The sequence below is a fragment of the Trichogramma pretiosum genome, unplaced genomic scaffold (genome assembly GCF_000599845.2).
Source record: "Trichogramma pretiosum strain Unisexual culture from Peru unplaced genomic scaffold, Tpre_2.0 scaffold41, whole genome shotgun sequence".
NCBI classification, from domain to species: domain Eukaryota; kingdom Metazoa; phylum Arthropoda; class Insecta; order Hymenoptera; family Trichogrammatidae; genus Trichogramma; species Trichogramma pretiosum.
In genome coordinates, this window is record NW_019640824.1 from 231,907 (window position 1) to 251,394 (window position 19,488).

At 42.9% G+C, this 19,488-nt stretch overlaps 1 protein-coding gene across 1 annotated transcript in view; it reads right to left on the minus strand.

Moving 5' to 3' along the window:
* The window catches only part of LOC106656709 (thyroid receptor-interacting protein 11-like), a 29,609-nt gene that overhangs the window by 6,844 nt on the left and 3,277 nt on the right, over positions 1-19,488 (minus strand). Inside the window, exons 4-6 of the mRNA XM_014377815.2 lie at positions 1,312-1,521; positions 1,040-1,186; positions 103-430 (exon numbers count right to left, since the gene is read on the minus strand). Coding sequence (XP_014233301.1) covers positions 103-430; positions 1,040-1,186; positions 1,312-1,521 — 685 coding nt within the window. The remainder of the gene's footprint in view (positions 1-102; positions 431-1,039; positions 1,187-1,311; positions 1,522-19,488) is intronic.

Genomic DNA, 19,488 nt, shown 5'->3' on the forward strand with positions numbered 1-19,488 from the left:
TTATTATTAATTATTATATATTTATATATACGTAAGTAAACTGCGTAACTTTTAATATAATACGGAATGTAAGCAAAAAAAGAGATAATCATATATACATACCGATCGACTCGAGATTCTGCCTGTCGAGCTCCTCGATGCTCGTCGTCAGATTCCTGTTCTCCTCCTCGAGCTCTCTCACGCGCTCGCTCAAGCCGGCCAGGCGCTCGTCGTCGCCGGCCTCGTGCTTCTCGCTCGCCTCGGTCGTCGACTTTTCTTGCGGATGCTGCTGGTCGCGCTGCTGCTGCTCGGCGTCCAGGGCGATCAGGGCCGACTTGATGAGGTCCTGCTGCTCGCCACTGGCCAGCTTCGAGATGGCCAGGCGAAAATCGGCCACGAGCGTCTGCTCGTCCTCGTGCAGGCGTTTCGCGTTGCGCTCGACCTCCTGGCCCTGCGATGAAAATTTTTACCATCGTGTCGTGTATATATAGAAATGCAATTAAATTTTTTGTTCACGTTCGTTCGTTCGATCGATCGATCATAAATTATATATACGCGCGAGAGGGAAAATACGGTGCGCTGCGCGTCGATGTGTGCAAGCGCGATTCTCTCTATTTATGCCGATTTCCAAAGAAAGGAAAAAAAATTGACGCTTTTACGTGCCCGAGTGTGTGTATAGAGCCTTGAAATTTTTACGCTCGCGACGCGCCGCTAGGTGATTTCATAACGAAACGAAGCGTTCGCGTTTTTTTTTCTCCTTCTTTCCTTTTTTTTTCTTTTTTTTTTTCATGCCTCACAACGACGCGAATGATTTGCCTATTCAAACAGCCATGCGTGATTACATATTATGTACTCGCGACACACACATCGTTACAGTATACGTATACGCGTGTGCGACGATGCACTGTCATCTTGTCGCGCATCCCCTGATTACATACCGATTTTTCGGATTTCGAAAGGTTTCGAGAGCCCAGTAATAATGGAAAAAATTGGACCATCGGCGGGCGTTGCGTACAAAACGCATATAAATAAATAGGACGCGCGCTTGATATTAACCAACCTTTTCGCCGATTTGTATGATGCGATTCACCACGTCCTGTTTCGCACGCAAGATTTCCGCCTTGTGCTGCGTCGAAGGTCCTTCTGCTGTTGCTGTTGCTGCTGCTGCATTGTCGGCTATGATATTTGCGTCATCCTTCGAGTTCAGCTGTATAATATAAAAATTGCAGGCATGAAAAATGTATACAATAATTAATAAATGTATTTTCTGTTTTGCTCGACATTGTAAATTGTAGCAAAATTATTAAAAAAAAAAAGCAACTAATTACTCACCGATCGGTAACGACCGAGTTCGATCTCGAGATCGCGAATCCTCGCTGCCGCCTGGTCCAACTGGTCCTGCAACACTTTCGTCGTTTCGGTGGTGGTGGTGGCGCTGTCATTGCTGCTGCTCTGCTGCTTCCTCGTGCTTCTGGGTGGATCCCAAAAGAATCCCGCCCCCGCCTCCTCGTCATTTCGATGCTGCGACTCGTTGATGCTTTTCTGCACAAACCATAAATCGAAACTATGAGTATAAAGTATGAGTATAAATGAAACTATGAGTATAAATAGGCGCCACTATGAAAAAAAAAAAAAAAATTGTCTCTCGTTATACACCGTCGACGCTCTATGGAATAAGAAGGAGCAAAAAAAACCAGGCGAGAAAATTCAAGGTTTCGAGTACACGTTGCAGGCCTCGAGCCATTGCTGCTGCTGCTGCCTTATAGCGATCGTTGCATAAACGCGCGTACATAATAATATTCTCATAGCGTCATGGTTATGGTATAATATAAGGATGCGTATATAGGCGCGCGCGCGAGCAGTGCACAGGATGCATTAGATGCTGCTGCTGCTGTTTCAACGACGCCGTAAGTCGAGAGTATAACGTGACACATATATTTATACACACACACACATGTACATAAGATTTAGATGTACAAGTATATACGCTGCGCATGCATGTGCACATGTGATTAGCGCTCGCGCGAGCATTGTTGCGAGTTTACATAAGAAGAGAACTCGTGCGATATTAGCTCGCTCGCCTATAGTAGCCAGCGATTTACAATGGCTGCTCCTGTATAGTCTTATTGCTCTCTTTCTCGTCTATTCGTGTATAGCGATGTAGGATGCACATTACCGAACCCTTGTGGACGTCGACGCGTCGTTGGCATTGGCGCGTTTTTTTTTTTTCGACGAATCGTCGTCGTCGTTGTCTTCGCGCGATTCACAAAAGGCCAGAGACAGAGAAAGACTTGTATAACCATGATGTATATGGATTGCGTATTTAGAGGTATTCATCGAATAGGCTTGTAGGTCGAATAGGGAGAAGTCGATCGATTTCACTCTTCTTCGATCTCGTGATTTTTTGAGAGCTCATTAATTTTTCTAAATTTTATTGACTATAGAAGCATGTTTTACGTCTATACGTATTGACACTAATAGGCAGATAGGCATCGGTATAACCCCTACTCCCCTGGATTTTCCCTTTCTAATCGTTACCGATCTAAATGACTCGGACTGTGCGCGTCATTTGATCGTGCAGTTCGTACGAATTCGTGCGTAAGTGAGACAGAGACGCAGCAAAGAGTCCGATGATTCGTGCACTCTAGCTTAAAAAAAATGATAGAGAGAGAAAGATAAACAAATGAGATGCGGATCTTTTTTTTCAACTCACGATGAAACGAGACGCGTACGCGTAATGATATACAACTTGGAAGTGTCGCGTATAATATATAAAAGACGAGCCGAGATGATGTTTGGCCAACGCGTATATATTTGACTGTCAAATACGCGTATGTGTGTGATTCACGCAAAGCTCGTCGCCGTATCTCTGCATCGGTCAAGAGTTTAAGAGTGCACACGTCGACGGTAACGCGTAACTTTCTTCATAAATATCTCAGGATATGTAATATATAATGAACGCGCGATAAAAGCTCGCTCGCGCGTCGAGTATAATCGATTCATAAATGCATGCATAATAAAAAAAATTAATTTTACATTTATATATCCTCGCGATCGCTCTCGTATATGTAACGCTCGTGAATACATAACGAAGCTTTCGGACTGTAATATGTATACACGACGAGCGTGTGGACGTCGTCGGGGCCGTGCGCGGGGTAATGCATTCGCGCGGAACTCGGTTTATAGAGTACGACGTAGCGCATTGACAAGCGACGACGACGAAGACGACGAATGATAGACACAAGCGCAGTACAGTATGTGTCAAAGAAAGAGAGAGAGAGGTCGCCGCGACGAAGAGAAAATCAGAATCAAATTCACCTCGACCTGCGTGGCGTTGATATCGAGTTTACGTGTGTGTGTGTGCGTTAGGCAGCGAGAAAGAAAGAGCTGTCGCGTCGTAAAATTGAAATTACTCGCAGCTCTTTTTTTTTTTATTGTCACGACGCGATTATTATGGCTTATGTACTGCGTTACACGGAGCTAGCTCGCAGCCTGATAAAAGTGTAATTTTTTGTACGTCTATTGTTTAGCTTTCGACGCCTAGAAGTATGTAGCAGCGAAAAGGGACAAATTAAAGTGACTGATGGAAAGGAAAATTTAAATTACTCGCAAACGGCTCTTGCTGTTAACGATAAAATGATGCAAGGGATGATCGATGTTCTTCTTTTGTTAGCTTGACTCGAATTAGATTGCAATTTTCACATTAAGACTCACTCACAAAAGAGTAAATTTTACTATGACGCGCGGTTAATATTACTTTTGTGCAAATTTTAAAGAGTAATTTTTTGGGGTACGCCACGATAACGGTTATTTAGCAGGAAAAAAAATACCTGAACAACTTCTTTCGACGTACTTGTAATATAGATAGTTCGATGGATTACGTCGATAACGTTCACCCATAACGTATGGAAATTACAGTCTGCTTTTGACAAGCTCGAGTCATTCTTCGAGAATCAGCACTCGATCGTTCCAGATAAGAGGGACAATCAAATAACCGATCGCTGTTTGTGAATAATTAATCTTATTGCTTTTTTTCGTTGCGTATATAATAGTTCACGTTGTTGTAAAAACCGATCGTAATATATACGCGATCGGTATCCATGATGCTTTTATGCGCATAAACGTACACGCGTCTCTGCACAGAATATTCGTTCACGCACTGTGGAGGGAACTTTATACGATATACGAAAGCTAAGCAGAAGCAACCCAGATTTCGAGCTTCGGTTCTCTTTCTCGGGCGGCAATTGTTATAATCGAGATCCAATTTTGAAAGCTCTCTTTTCTCTTTACACCTATCGACGTAATTCTCAGGGAGAGGGGGTCGCGCTTTATAAACAATTAGTCACCCCCAGCCGATAATCCCCCCCCTCTTTTTTTCCCCCTCGGCGTATCGCAATTTTAAAAGTGTCTACTGTTTAGGCTTATCAACTCGCGCGCGCGCGACATCCTCTATTGCAGGTCTCGCGGTGATATAGCTCTGCGGTCGCGAGCCCTGCAGCACGTGTGTGCTGTATGCGATAATCGCTCTAGCTGCGCGCGGACGCGACGTGTCACTCGGCGAAAGAAAAAAAGACAGCAGAAGAGGCCTAGCCGCGTAATATTACAAGGAGCTCTCGGATATATTGTTGATAAACGATGACGACCGTATAATGTAGACGCCCCGCGTGGGAACGGAAGCTACACTGTATGCACATTATGCACATTTATCAGGGAAGCAAAGAAAGAAAGAAAAGAAAAGAAACAAAACCAAGTGCGACGAGGAGACGACTTTATACGGCAAATAATATACGAATCGAGAATTATACTAGTTCTTAGCACGCCGTATATGTACAGTGTATCATACGGTGTATATACGATGAAGTAGACAACTGAAACGCGATATCTTGCTTGCGGTTTATAGTAACGCGACAAAGAAAAGGAGTATGCGAGCGAGCGAGTAAAAGTGCTGAAAGTGCTTTCTCGCTCTTCAAGTGTGCATAGGCCATCGCCGGAGCTTCTTTCGACGGCTTAATATTACACACAGTTATATCATTATATTATTATTATTTTTCGGCAAATTCCACGGAGCAAAGGTGTGCAACGCCAATTTGACAAAAAAGAAAAAGCGCGCGGCACGAAATATTATATGGATAGGATATATATATACGCGAACTTGCGGCACTCGTGCGTAATAAAAACGGAGAAAAATATCATACGTGCAGACGCAAAGGTAAGAGAAAAAAAAAGGAGAAGGAGAGAACATAGGTACGAAGAGTCAACGAGAGTCTTTCACACCTTGGGTAATATGTAGAGCTTCGGTACACGGCACAGGACTCTCTCTCTCGTCTGCAATTTTTTTTTTTTTTGTTCACGCGTGTATACAATCGAGTTTGCTGTATTTAGTGTCAACTGCATCGCGTCGAAAGAGAGAGCGAGAGAGAGAGAGAGAGAAAAAAAGAGAGTCGGAGCATGCAGATGCGCGTATATGCAGTGCACCTATGTGCACATGCGAGCTGTGTCAACAATCGCAATATTATATACGAGCTTGTATAAATGTCTCTGTGCGTATACGTACGTGTGCCTGCAGCCTCGCGCAAATGCGCGGCTATAAAAAAAAAAAAAAAAAAAAAAAAAAAAAAAAAAAAAAAAAAAAAAAAAAAAAAAAAAAAAAAAAAAAAAAAAAAAAAAAAAAAAAAAAAAAAAAAAAAAAAAAAAAAAAAAAAAAAAAAAAAAAAAAAAAAAAAAAAAAAAAAAAAAAAAAAAAAAAAAAAAAAAAAAAAAAAAAAAAAAAAAAAAAAAAAAAAAAAAAAAAAAAAAAAAAAAAAAAAAAAAAAAAAAAAAAAAAAAAAAAAAAAAAAAAAAAAAAAAAAAAAAAAAACAGGCGAGATGACTGTCTTTTCGCGCGCGCGTGTGCATGTATGCACGGGGTGACAACATTTGTATATGTATAAAAAAAAACTCCCGCAGTCTCAAAACGCAGCGAGAGAGAAAGAAATACATCTTTAATTGTGTTATATATGTGCGCTCGATACGAAGCGATGTACGCTTGGAAATCAAGTTTTGCGCGAGAAGCTTTTTTGATCTCTTCCAACTGCGGTAAAACAATCGGTACAATTTCATAAATTGAGAGAGACAGAGATATATGTGTAATAAGGTAATTTTTTCTAATACGATCGGCGCGAGCATCTTTCCTGCTACGCTTTATACGTTTATAATTATTATATCGCGATCGCAAATACATAATTGAGCTCGATCGAGCATTTACGATCGAGCTCTATATGCACGTATAATAATCGAGAGGGAAAAAATTGCGTTAAAACAGCTGCATTTGCACAGCGTACATACACACACACACGTCAAGTAACCAGCATATGATATTCGTGTTTGCATACATATGATACGAGAGTCGAGATGCGTGTGCTCACACGCAATAACCGATCGTTTATCATAATGGCAGAAAGCAAACAACAACAAAAACAAAAAAAAAACGGAATAAAATGAATATACGATATTCGTGCTCGTGCATAATTCGCGCAATATATAATATACCACGTATGCGTGGACGCGCACTCGAAAGGAGGTCGCGCGGCGCTCGGCTACTACTGCTTATAGTGCATGCGCCAAGAGGCAGCTATCGGTGCGATAACAAAAGCAGCAGTCGGCTCGAAGCTCGAAGCTCGTCGCCGCTGCTTCGCACACAGGTAGGTAGTTTTAGAGCGCGGTTCGTTTCTCCTTCCCCCCTGATCGTTACGTACTGTATTATCGCACACGCACATATAAGTCGAAAAGTCGCGTCGCGTACTGTTTCTCCGTATGGCGTCCAGTGCCCCCCGCGCAAGCACACTTGATAGGCTCGAGAGCTACTGGAGCGCGTTTTTCGATAGTTAGGCACAGAGCGGCGCAGAACGTGCTGCATCGTGCGTTCGACTCCCGATATTCTTTTCTCTTTCGCGCGCGCGCGTGCAATAGCATATTATTATTTATGCAATATAAATATGCCTCGATGCTGGCTCGCAAATGAATTTCGAGTGAAATTTTTTTTGTTCTTCGTGTCGTCGTCGTTGTTTATGGTTCGAGCGCGAGAAAGAGTCTCGAGCAACGAGAGAAGGAGAGAGAGAGAGAGAGAGAGCGTTTAGAACTGCTGCTCCTGCACTGCACCGATGCAGTTGAGACTTTACGAGCCGAACGGTGCGTGCGTTACGATCCAAGGCGGCGGCGGCGGCGGCGCGCGCGACATATTGTGCAAGAGAAAAGACCAGCGCACAGTTGTAAATGCTATATGTGCGTGTACGTACATACGCGCATGACTTTTTCTTTCTTTCCTTTTTTTTTCTTTTTTTTTTTTGAACGAATGCTAGATTAAATATAATATATTTATTATACACCTATGGCAAACGTGTGCATACATAAAATCTCGCACGTGCAATAGCGACGTGCCGCGGCTGCAGCGTACCGAGCGCGAAAACCATCAACTCTTTTTTAGGATACTATTTACCGCTTATAAGTATCAGGAACGCGAGGCACGGATTTATATCGAGTGCCTGCGATTCAGGATAGAAATTGAAATTAATGATAATGTGTAAATCAGTTTTGTCGCTTGCGACCTATCGACTCTGTAGATTGATTCAGTTCAATTTGGAGCACCCTCGCGCGCCTCAATTTGATACCCGCAAAAAATCCATATATTCTTGACGTAATCGATCGCCCGCAGCTTCACGTGTGCGCACAAGCATGATCTCTGCAATGCACTCGTAAAAAAAATGTCGCAAAAAAAGAAAAAAGAAGAAGAAGAAACGGACGACAAATCATCGTACGCGTATTATAGTTGCTTCGCGATTGCAAAAGTTATCCTTTACAGTCGTGGCAGCGCAAAAAAGGAGGTATAGAAAAAAAAACGCGCTTCGCGGCACTGCGGCTACGGAGAGAGTCGCAATTTGCAATCGCGCGACTACTGTGTACCGTATGCGCGCGTGTGTATGTAAAGTTTATAAGTCTCTTCGCGAACGCTGCTGCACACAGGCGATGTGTACACCTTGCTGGACAGCAGCAGCAGCAGCAGCAGCAGCAGCTGTGTAAATATGGGCAAATAGAATCATAATTGAGCCGCGAGCAAAATGACGAACGAAATAGGTATACCTATAAAGAACACGAGAGAGAGAGAAAAGAGAGTAGCAAATGCCATTTGTCATTGATATAAAATTATTTTTTTCTTAGTTGCATATATACGCGCGACAAAGAAGCGCGCACGAGACAGCGCGGAGAGAGACCGATACACGTCATTATCGTCGTCGTTGTCGCGTCGACGATTCCGCTCATCCGCACACGCGGACTTGGAGCTATAGCGTTTACCCAACGCGTTTTTCGTCACTTCCTTTTTTTTTTCCTCCTCTTTCTCTCCGTCTCTCTCCTCCTTCTTGGTCTCTGTATGATATCTATGCTATATTTACCTATGGCCTGCATCGTTAGCGCGTATAATATGCACGTATATATGTACGCGTCTTAGCCTACATAAACGCATAATACATGCACATAATACACATCGTCGTCGAACTTGCGAGACTTTTTTTTGCAACTTACACCCAAGTGCGTCTACGTGTGTGTGCGCAGCTCTCTTTATATATATCGTAATATTGTCGCGTCCAGCTACAAAATATATAATGGAGCGGGTCGTCTGTAAATTATAGATCGCGCAAAAAAAAACGTACGTACGCATAGCTTCTCAATTTTTTATATAAAATACGTAAGTACGCGCGCGCGCACGATATTATTCACGTTACGGAGCTTTAAGCTTGCGAGCTGCGGCGGCGGCGGCGGTGGTTGCAAGTTTTCAGATACATAAGTAGTACGCGCGGGGGGCACGCGACCGACACTACGCAGGTGTTAAAATATATATACGTCGCGGAGAAACTCGGCTTTTCTTTCTCTTGCATTTCTTTTGTGTCCGCGTATAAACCGTTTCTTCCTCTCTTTGCTTTACCTTTTTTTTGCACTGCCTTCTCTACCTTCTCTTATATACGCAAAAAAAGGAGGCTAGTTTTAAAAGTTTGATCGGCGCGACGCGGGAGAGCACCGCAGCAGTATGTGCGTATGCGGCTTCATGTATCGAGCGTGCGACGCAATGATTATAATATATGCTCGTGCACATTCTCATATGCACCCCGTTGAAAAAAGCTCGGCACTCCGCGCGAGAGAGCTGACCCGAAGACTGCGAGGAAGGACGCGAATCGCGTAATTTTCAAGAAATATGAGTTTGTGCTTTTACAAATCTCCAAGCCGATGGAAAACGAATCCTCGCGTGCATATATATTTTATGTGTATACGTCGGAGCCTTACGCGTATTTGTGTCTATGTACGAGCACGAGCGACGCGTATTACGTAAATTTGTGTATTACTGCCCGGATACGGTAGCTCATCTCTCTCGCCATACGCTCGTTATTGCGTTCGCGCGGTCTATTTTTTCAACGCGTATACTCTATAGACAGCTGAGCAAAACGAAAAGAACGATTATAATTGCGATGAATTATTTTACTTTTTGTCCACTGTCCCTTCACAGAGTGACATACGTGCAAAACGAACTCTCTCGACTTTCGAGCTTTTATTTGCGGTCTCGGCGTGTAAGATACAATATAATATATATCGTTTTTCAATGTTTCAGCACGTATATAATACAGCGTAGCTCCTGCTGCTGCTGCTGCTCCGCCGTGGGTATTTCGAAATCTCTGCTGTGCGCTATATATATTTTTTTTTATGCAAACGCACGTTTTTCTACTCGTTCGTAACGTACGCGTGTGCCGTCTTCGCGTACATTACAATGCATGCGAGTAGTTTTGCGCGTTGCCCGATAATCGTTCTCCTTTCTGCGCGAAGCTACATTACACACACACACACACACACACACACATATATATATATAGAGACGAGAAAGAGAGAGGAAAAAATCGTTTTTCTTTCGCGAGAACGGTAGAAAATGACAATCGCAGTTTGTACGTCGTCGCGTCTCTGCGTCGCTCTCGCGCACGAGTAGCTTATATGTAATATGTATTGGTTGAGCAACGCGCGCACCGACACACAGCGTCGACGGCAACGACCATACGCGCGGAGATCGGTATACGTACGCGCGCATGCATTGACCTTTGACTCGGCGAGAAAGACAAAAAAAAAACAGAAAAAGAAACAGTTTCACTTAGCATTTTACGCCTATGCAGAGAGGTACGTACTCCGTTTCTTCGGCTTTCGAGCTGTTTCGAGTACATTATATTCGTTCTCATTGTGTTTTGGTGAAAAAATCGAGAGAGAGAGAAAAAAAGTGTAGCTCGCGATCGATTTTTTTTTTATAATCAACGATTTTCTCTTTTTTTTATTATCATTACAATAATAAAGTAAACTTTCTCATGTGCGCACTCTGACTTGGATTTGAATTTCGCAGAGTTGGCGAAAAAATGATTGCGAGGATCGGAATCAAAAATAAAAAGAAAAAAAACAATCGTGATTTCGCGGAAAGTGGACGACGCCGCAGGTCCTTCTCGTATAATGACTTCCAACTAAATCTAACGAAGAGGAGCTGCACGACGTGCAGTTATGATCACAGCTCGAATAAAACTAGTGCGTATACACGACTTAGAGGTAGAGAGATGATTTGCAGTTGAAGCGTCGACTTTTATTTCGATACGTATTATACCGGAGGCCCGAATATGCGTTGTACTATACGACCGACGTCAGAACGAGCGAAAAAATAAAAAATAAAGAAAGAAAGAGACGATTGCGGGGAGAGCGCGCTGCGTACGCTGACGATGTACGATCCGTGTTTTATCGCAAATCGTCACGCTAATTCAAAAAATAAAAGTCTCACGGCATTATACGTATATATATCGGGCGGCTCTCGCGGCGAAAAAAAAGTGGGAGAGTGCGCAAGCACTGCAACTTTAAACTTTTATACGTGTATGTGCTCGAGCTGCTGCTGCTGCTACCGGACGATATATTATATGCATCGTGCTGCTACACAAGTACGAGCTCGCTTATACACACGTTAAATGCGCGCAAGTCAAGAGAGCGTGTGTATAATGCAATATGCCTACTGAGAATTTAATAGTCAGCGTTGTTCCGAAGATAAGGTGACGAAAAAAAGAGAGAGAGAGAGAGAAAGGAGAAGGAATGGAAAGAAAGAAAGAGTCAGAACGGCGTCTTCTTACCCGTGCTGCGCTATTCGCAAGTCGTATAATGTACACACGATCTTTTGTTACTTCTAGGCCTTTTTACTCTCTCTCACCTCTCGTGCATGTGTGTACCATAAAAATAATCGAAAATTTTTACGACCGCACCGCAGCTCGTATCCTCGTTGATTTTCTAATTATCATAAACGGATTTTGCGATATCGTCGCGTCGACGGAGTGGAAAAAAAGAATGTAAAGGACTTCGCTCGTCGTAATCTCGAAGGACCGATAATTCCCGTTCTGCTCTTGTATATTATATACGGTCACGGGGAGAAGGTGGACTTGTTTAACTTGACACGTCGTCACTTATATATATCATTTCCAAGTTTATACGTATGAGTTTTTCGTAGAAATCGATCCATCATCGCCGCGGCGCGTCCGCCCACGCACTCGAACTCGCGGCGGATCGTTAAGTATATATCGTATCTCCAATTTTCTGCTTGTTTTTTTCTCGTTTGTGAAAAAAAAAATATATAATGCGTATAGTAATATGGTACACACGCGCGTAAGCCAATTGTCATTGATTTCGTATGTAGGCACGAAGAGAGCTCGCGCGAGAGAGAGAGTTGAATCAAACCGAAATATTCACGAGAGTGCGGTATAATATTATTGTCAACGCAACAACACGCGAAACGTCCTCGCGGCGACGGCTACGGCGGCTACATCATCATCACGCGAGGCTCTGGCTCCGTAACGCTCGCAGGAAGTACCTCTTTACGCTGTATGTACGTGTACGTATACACGCGTTGCAAAATCTGTGTACAGGAGGTTTTTCTTTGGTTCTTTATTTATTTTTTTTTTTTTTTTCAGTCGAAGCGCGCGCTCGTGTCCTAGGATAATGTACATGTGTCGACAATGCTCGCCCTCGTTAACGTTATTATTTTTTTTTGCTCGTTACTTTCACGAACGAAAAAAAAAAAATTTCAATCGCGTGCCAAGTGTACGCGTCTGTGCTCGCATAGATACGCGCGCGACGCTAGTTTTGTTTTTTTTTTTCGCTTGCATACATTTACGCACTTTTACGCAAATGTATGAAACGAACGGAAAAAAAATGGAAGCGAGCGCGTCGCTGCTCCAATCACAATTAATTTCTCTTTTCGCAGGTATAAACACAAGGTAATGATATTGATTTCGCGATGCTTTTTTTTTCATAAAAAATACATTTTCTCCTTCTGCCACGCGTAGATAGGTATAAAGGTGTGAAAAACGATCGTCTTGCGCGCGCATAACGAGCTCGATATATTTACTCACGTTCGTTCTCGCGTGAATCGCAATTTTGTCAAGGGAAAATTTCGGGAGTAAAGAACGAAAACGATCATCACGAGTACGAAGAAATTTGCTATTCTTTCCGTACGTCCGTTCGTACTTGTCACCGCAGGGGCGAGCGTGTATGCGAAGGTACACGCACGCACACACGCGTATAATATTTAATACGTAAACGTCGAGATAATTAGCGCGTATATATATATGTCAACGATATATAGTCGCACGAGTAATTAAATTATAAATACAGCTGTTGTTGTTATTGCAACAACGACAACAACAAAAAAAAGGAAAGAAAATCTTAAGTATGTCCTTCGGCTCGGCCGAGTTGTTGTAGCGATCCGCGCGTACATATATATACACAAACGACTCGGACACGATATGTAACTAATAGAGTACTACACGAATACAACACACACACACACACACTATGACAAATGTGTACACATGAGTGTAATATATAGCTGCATCGACTTTGAAGAGTCGCACTCGACGTGTACACGCAATAATATAAATCGAGATATTCTCTCTATGTGTGTATATAAAACGTTCCAATATCTACGTATAAGCGATTATCAATCATTTTTTTCCCTTTTGATTCTTTTTTGTTTCCTCCCGCGGCCTCATAAGCTCTCGATCGCGCACACGTACAAATGCACTTTTTTTTTCTCGTTGGAATCGGCGATCCGCAACGACGATCGGCGTCTCAAAAGACACGCGGCGGCGGCGGCGGCATCGGTCGAAAAATCCAACGATCTCCACGCGCCTCTTAATAATATTTCTTGCGCTTTACAATGCACACGCACTCGTGTCATTTTTATACGTGTAATATAATTTATGCAAACGTAATGATGCCACATACACAATATTGACTCGTCGCGCGCGGTTGTGGACAATTTAGCTCCGCGCGCGCGCGACGACCTCGCATATATAGAGCCTCGTGCCGACCGCACGACGACGAATCGACGCGAGCTCTTTCTTTTCTTAATATTTGAAAAAGTTTTGCATACTTCGTGCGTTAGATGCGTGTGCGTGTGTGGGTAAATGAACTACTTGTGGGCTATATAATGCAGTATCGCTCGCTCGCGAGCTCGACGTGTACGCGCATTTAATCATCCTGTACGTGTGTGTGTGTATATAGGTGTCCGTGTGTCTCCGTGTGTATAATACTATTTTTTTTTTCATGCGACGCAGAATAGATAAGCAGTCCGCGCTGTGCGCTAACCGGCCGTTTATGATATATACAAGCACACATTATACACACACACAGAATATGCTCGGGACTTCAAAGCTCGGCCTTTATCGTCTTTTCACGCACACGCATGAGCCTTTGCAGACATTATTATACGCGTATGTGTGTGTACGGGTGTACACCAAGATGATGGAAGCAAAGAGTACGCGACGGCACACGTGACGTAATTCGAGCTTTGTTCTCTCTCTCTCGCTCCGGCAAAATCGGCATAACCGAGGCGAAGGGACTCCTTTTTCATATATTTTTATTTTTCGAACGGCCAAAAAACCATCGATGTATGAAGTATATATTAACGCACGTGTTTACGGCAAGTATATTAACCTTATGTGCCTGTACAAATCAAGAAACGAAGAAACGAGACTAATTTTAGTTGAAAAAAATAAAATAAAAAGGAAAAAAAGAACGAAGCAGAGTACGTGTAGTTAAATCGGCGTAAATAACGTCGAGATCGAAGAGCGTGTGCGCGCGTCTCTCTCTCTCTATATGTAACGTATACTAACTCGCAATCGGTTCTGCGCCTATTACATTATATAGGAGGATGGTGCGTGCGCGACGCGACCGTTTACGTGCGTATGTAACATACCTTTGTACACACATACACACACACGCGCACGGACGATGATACAAATACATTAGTTGTGCAAATGGCACACAGTTGTGTTAGAGAGACAGAGAGAGAGAGAGAGAGAGCACACAGGCCGCGATTTCGCAATCGCTACGACTACACGTTGAGCGAGCTACAAATATATTATGTACTTTTTTGCACGGATCGTCGACGTCGTTGTGTGTGTGTGTGTGTGTGTGTGTGTGTGTGTGTGTGTGTGTGTTGCATATATCGTACCCACATAGGTTATCGTGGTAATTGACTCGGACTTCATAAAATATTTATAATAAAAGACGCGGTTTAGAGACGCGGCTCGACGAGGTTGATTGGTCTTTTGTTTTTTTTTTTTTTCATCACCTCGGGCCGGAAGAGGGTATAGAGCGAGAATGAATTCTTTTTTTTTCTCGATATATTTTGTGGCCCCGAGAGCTTATAATACAGCAATTGAAACGCTGCATGCGTGTGTATGTATAATGCACGCGAAGACATAAAAAGTCGCGCGCGCGTTCGCGCAATTAAATAGAGAACGGCCAGCCACCGTTTCGTAATAATGATTTTTTTTTTAAGTCGTTTTTCCTTTCTTTCATTATTCCTTCTTCTTCTTCTTTAATTCTTTCTCTGGCGCGTGATTCGAGCGACGCGTGCGAGAATCGCTAATATAACGTACGCTACTTTTTCGCCACGAGAACGTGTCATTAAAGGAAAATGACTACATCGGACGAGTCGAGCCGAGAAAAAAGAATAATAATTCAAGGCGGTCGATCGTTGTGGACAAAAAAGCGCCCGTTACATATTATGAATTGTGAGAATGACGACACTTACTTGAAGTAATTAAAAGCTCTGGATGGCGTCTCGAGAGTCGTGTCTCCTCTGTATATATACGTGTGAGCGTCGCGCACCTCACCGATCGGAGCTTGTACGATAATTAAAGTTTCTATTTTACGAAAGCTCGAGCATACGAAGCACAGCTCGATCGAACGCGCACGTGCGAACGATTACGCGAAACAGAGAGAAATTCACCTCGGCGTCGATAGAATGAAAAAAAAAGACACACGTGCGTTAGGGAGCGAGAAAAAAAATTACGTTTTGCAAAGTTTACTACGCGTGCGATACAAAAAAAATATTTTTCGAGTTACGAGCGCCGCGATGTCGTGTGCCGAGCGCACGAGCGCCGATGGCAAACTGTGCTCCGTCGCAGGTATAATATCCGTGCGCGGCGACGATCTATTGCACGACTACTACTACTACTACTACTACCACTGTGGCACCCATGCCCCCGACGACGACGACGACGACTGCGCGACATACTAACTCGCGACGCGCCGATATGTATGTATGTATGAGCGTTGCAGAAAAAGGAGAGAGAGAGAGAGAGAGAGAGAGAGAAGTCGACGTATACATATCGCGTATGTTACGATGCTTACCCCTCTACTCGGAGACCCGCGTGCGTTTGTTATACGTGTGCGTGTGCTTATTATACAGCCTTAGATCGGTTCATGTGAGTGCGAGTGTGATGTGTTTTTTTCCAAAACCACAGATGGGTTTCGGAGTTGTATTCGTCGATTGTGATTTCGGAGCAAGCCGAGTTTCCCCACTTCTCGTGTGACTGTATACAAATGCACGATTTATGCCGATTTTTTTTATTCAATTCAACGAATCGTTCGTGAATATAACTCTGTTCGCCATTTGATGATCATAGCGATGTTTTCAAATAATAGTGTACATTGGGTTCATATAAAACAGTCACGATCGTCAAATATTATAAATTAATTATACAGTAATCATTAAATGGCTTACAATGGGTACATTTATTAGTTAAATATGAAAGAAAATAATAAAGTATAGTCCATTGCATAGGTCACCGTATATTATAATACGAGAAAAATTCAAACGAACATTTTATCGTGTACTGTACATGCATATAATAATGTAGGGTTCACCGTACTTTGTTTGATACGCATTGTGTATAGCGCAGCAAGTTTAAAAACAAACAAATCCGTCTTTCTCTCTCTCTCTCTCTCTCGCTTTCGCGCACACAGAGAGGAAGAGCTAAGCTTTTGCTGCGTAATGGTGAGGACACGTTCCATATAATATCGTTGTGTTTGTTTAAACGTTCAAAAATCCAAGAGAGCGAGATACGCGAGGAATGTCACGTGCGCAAGTTTAACGCGCACAAGTACACACGCGCATACGGCTGCGCACTGCAGTCCCAACTGCAATATACACTCGAAAACGACTCGGAGATACGATGGCGAAAAAAGGGACAAAGTTTTATTTCGCGTAATTTTCGTAGTATTTTTCCAGTCTCCGCGTGAACTTCACCGTACGTAACACGCTTGCGGCGCGCGAAATATTGCGACGAATATTTCTTTTCGGTTTTCCGGTTTGCGTACATAGCGACAGCTAATGAAATAATTGAAACAATTATAAAAGAAAAACGTCGTCGAATTGTAAAGCGTAGGTATATGTATAATATGAGTTTAGCTTATCCGTGTCACCGCTACGGATACGTCAGAAACTCGATCAAAAGCGCCGAGTGACTCACGTGGTACACGATATACACAATTGTCAGCTATGTAATATTGATTTTTTGCCCAAAAACCATCGATAAATATATACGAGCCATTGTTTTATCTTACAAACGTGTGCGCGCGTCAGGATAAGAATTAGTATATATACGCTGGTATATTGATTTGCGAACCGAGCGAGCCCGAAATTATTTTGCAATTAATATGCCGATTCACGTACGCATGCAGGTGAACTATATTTATGTACACACGGAGACGAAGCTTTATCGCTTTTAACGTCAAATGGCTGTAACGCGTTACGTGTTGTACGTTCGACTCCTACGTCTGTTGTTTTTTTTTTATTTTTTTTTTATTTTATTTCGTTTTTCCATTCCTTTTTAATTGTGCGCTACCGAGAGTCGATTCGTACCTCTTATACACACTATAATACGTGCTTGTAACGAGCCACGCGCGTATTACATACATACCGATCTCCTCGTAAAACGATGCAATGCGATCGTTTCTTCCTCTGCGCTTGCTCTTTCGTGCCTATTATATTTTGTTAAATATATTTCGATTATTTTCGCAGCTCGCCTGTTCAATTTTATTTTTATTTATTCGCATCTACTTTTTTTTCGCTTCGACTTCAGTACGCATAGGCGAACGAGCTGTTAAAGCTGCGGGTTGGCAGGTGGAAGCGAACGTCGTACACTCGTGCGTCCGTATGCAAGTTCGTGTTATACACGTATAAATAAATACGATGTATACCCTACATTTTTACCGTAAAAAATGAACATCCTGTCCTCGCGAGCAGCGCAAAACGTTAATTCCGACTTCTCGAACTCTGTCAAACGTGTAAAGCGTGCTGCATATATGCAGCGTATATTATACAGTCGGAGAGACGCATTCGACGTTTTGCATAATTTTGGTAATGACTTTGTCTTGTTTCTCTCCGTTACTTTTTTTTTTTGCTTCAGCTTTCGAGACACTAAAGACGGACGTGAGCGTTGCATATCTGTCGTTTTTTTTGTCATTTGTCGTCTTTCGAAGGTATACAGAACCCGCCGGATACTATCACCGATCATCGTCGCCGCCGCACGCGTCCGGAAGGGCTATCTAACGAGGACATCTCGTATAATACACAAAACGATTTCGGGATTAATCTATGGCTCTTTTTTTCTTCCTTTTTTTTGTTGTTGCCGTTCGTCTTCGAGAATCGAACACGGGAATCGCGAAACTCGGCGTTTCCTATGACTTGGCGGACGATAAGCAAAAAAGAGAAATCGCTTATTTATTTAGACCGTATACCGAGTCGGCAGCGAAATGTATGCACACTCATACACTACGCTACGGAGTCGGAGTATTTTCTATTCTCTTAGATAACCGTAATAGCGACGACGAGCCTTGAAAATAAAGCCAGCCAATCAACTCGAGCATTGTATATTAAAGATATAGTAAAAATACGAGTTTATTGTAATCGCGTTTCGAGAATGAACAAAAAAAAAACGAAGAAGGAAGACGAAGAGAGAACTCGACGCGCATTGACAATTATTCAAAGTATCTCGATCGCCCATCACCTTTTTTTTCGAGGTCCCATTATTATATACGTTACGCGCGTTAAGGACATTGGTTGATTCTCGACGTTGCGAGATAAATATAGCTCGCTCGACTTCGAAAATAGCCCAACTCTTTTAACGGCTCGTTCGCATCTCGTTTTTTAGCATCGATAAGATCGCGAGCGGATCTCTCCGCAGTAAGAGACATCGCAATCTCGTTACATATACCATCTACGTATGTATACATCGCACATATGGGCTATGTATCGACACGACATCTCGAGCCTATATCTGCGTACATTATGATCAATCGAAACGCAGAGCTGCTTATCGGAGTCTGTTTCGCTTCCATCGGCGCAGGCAGCTCTATAGCGCGGATTTGTTCGCAGGCACGTCGTCGTCGTTGTCCTCGTGAACTTTTCTACGTCCGGACTTTCTCACTTCTTTTCGTGGCGCGTTATATATACATGTCGCGCACCGGCAAAAACAACACTTCCTCCGCACGAATCGCGTGCTTAAAAAAGAGAGGACAGACAGAAAGTGTTGGAATTATGGACCTCTCGAGCGTGTGTGTGTACACAGGCGTTAAGGGCCGATCCTTTGTTTGCGGCGCGATACCTCAATTCCGAAAAGATGATGCACGTACAAAAATATTATTGCTATACGATGCGTCGCGAGTGGGGCCCTTTTTTACGACGACGTGCGACTCGTATCTTGGTTTTAATTTTTTTTTTTTTTTTCACCAAGGGAAAGGTGTTGCGCTGCGCGAAACGAGCTTAAAAAGAAGAGTCGTGCGTAGAGTACAAATCGTCCGTTATTTAACTCGCAAAACCTCGAGAACCAAAGAGTCAATAATACATCTAACGAGTAGTACAAGCGTCGATGATTCCGAAACTATGAGACGTGTAAATGGGTGTGCAGGCTTTATTAAACACATATAGCTACCCGCATTTCGTGTATACAACTTTTTTTTTTGTTGGTCTTTCTCTCTCGTTTGTATTGCGTCGCGCGTAACTCACCGCTCGTTACAATATATATTATGCATGTGTGTATCGCGCCGAAATAAACTCGAGTACCGCAAAAGTACATAACAAAAAAGAAAAACAAAGTGAGAAAAAGCTCGCACACCTCGTTTTAT